Source organism: Laccaria bicolor, genomic scaffold (assembly GCF_000143565.1).
Source record: "Laccaria bicolor S238N-H82 LACBIscaffold_1164 genomic scaffold, whole genome shotgun sequence".
NCBI classification, from domain to species: Eukaryota; Fungi; Basidiomycota; class Agaricomycetes; order Agaricales; family Hydnangiaceae; genus Laccaria; species Laccaria bicolor.
In genome coordinates, this window is record NW_001890534.1 from 1 (window position 1) to 1,023 (window position 1,023).

General features: G+C 42.6%; 1 protein-coding gene across 1 annotated transcript; it reads right to left on the reverse strand.

Annotated features, from left to right (window-relative positions):
- Positions 1–104: 104 nt before the first annotated feature.
- Positions 105–972, reverse strand: LACBIDRAFT_336366 (uncharacterized protein; the record flags this gene model as incomplete). The annotated part of the gene is made up of 6 exons (XM_001891326.1): positions 105–147; positions 198–288; positions 351–412; positions 486–662; positions 713–800; positions 862–972. Coding segments are annotated over 6 exons (570 nt in total), but the record flags the coding sequence as incomplete, so codon positions are not given.
- Positions 973–1,023: the final 51 nt, after the last annotated feature.

Consider the following 1,023-nt stretch of genomic DNA (forward strand, 5'->3'; position numbering starts at 1 on the left):
AGAAGTAGCTCTGAGAAAAATGGTAATGGTATAGCGAAAATGAAATTTACCTTTAGGCATTTTCCAAGTGATATTTTTTTCTTCTCAACAGCACTCGGACTCACTACGCCCTTCCTGGTGATTTCAAAGTCTGGGTTCGAGCCGCAGCTTTTGCAATTACGTCAAAGTCAAGCTGATGCGGGCTTGAGGAGACTCACTAGGCTTCAAATTTGTCCATCTTTTTATATGCGGCAAGAAAGATTGGCTTTACCTCCGCGTGATATATACCAAGATCAATGGTATATTTCCCTAAAAGGCGTCACATTCAGCAAAAGGACAGTTTTATTAGGATAACCACAATTGAGCCTTACCTACTCCCCAAGTTGCGAAGGCTGTGAGGGAAGACTCGGATCCATCATCGCTTTCGTCTTGCCTAGTCGAAAGGTTAATTAAAGAGACAATTTTGTAAACGGTGGTTGTTACTTGGGGATATGATCCAAAACTACTTCTCCAAGGTCAAGGCTGAAGGTTTTCTGGGAAGTAGCTCTGAGAAAGATGAGAATGGTGTAGCGAAAATAAAATTTACCCTTAGGCACTTTCCAAGTTGAATCTTTTTCTTTTCAACAGCACTCGGATTCACTATGCCCTTCCTGTCAATCTCGAAATCTGGGTTCGAGCCGCAGCTTTTGTAATTATGTCAAAGTCAAGCTGACACGGATTTGAGGAGACTCACTAGGCTTCAAATTTGTCGATCTTGAATTCGGAAAGGAAGATTGGCTTAACCTCCTTGTGGTATATGCCGAGATCGATCGTATATTTCCCTAAAAGGCGTCACATTCAGCAAAAGGCAGGCTTATTAGGATAACCACAATTTAGCCTCACCTACTCCCCAAGTTGCGAAGGCTGTGAAGGAAGACTCGGATCCATCATCGCTTTCGTCTTGCCTAGTCGAAAGGTTAATGAAAAAGATAATGTCGTANACGGTGGTTGTTACTTGNGGATATGATCCAAGACTACTCCTCCAAGGTCAAGGCTGAAGGTTTT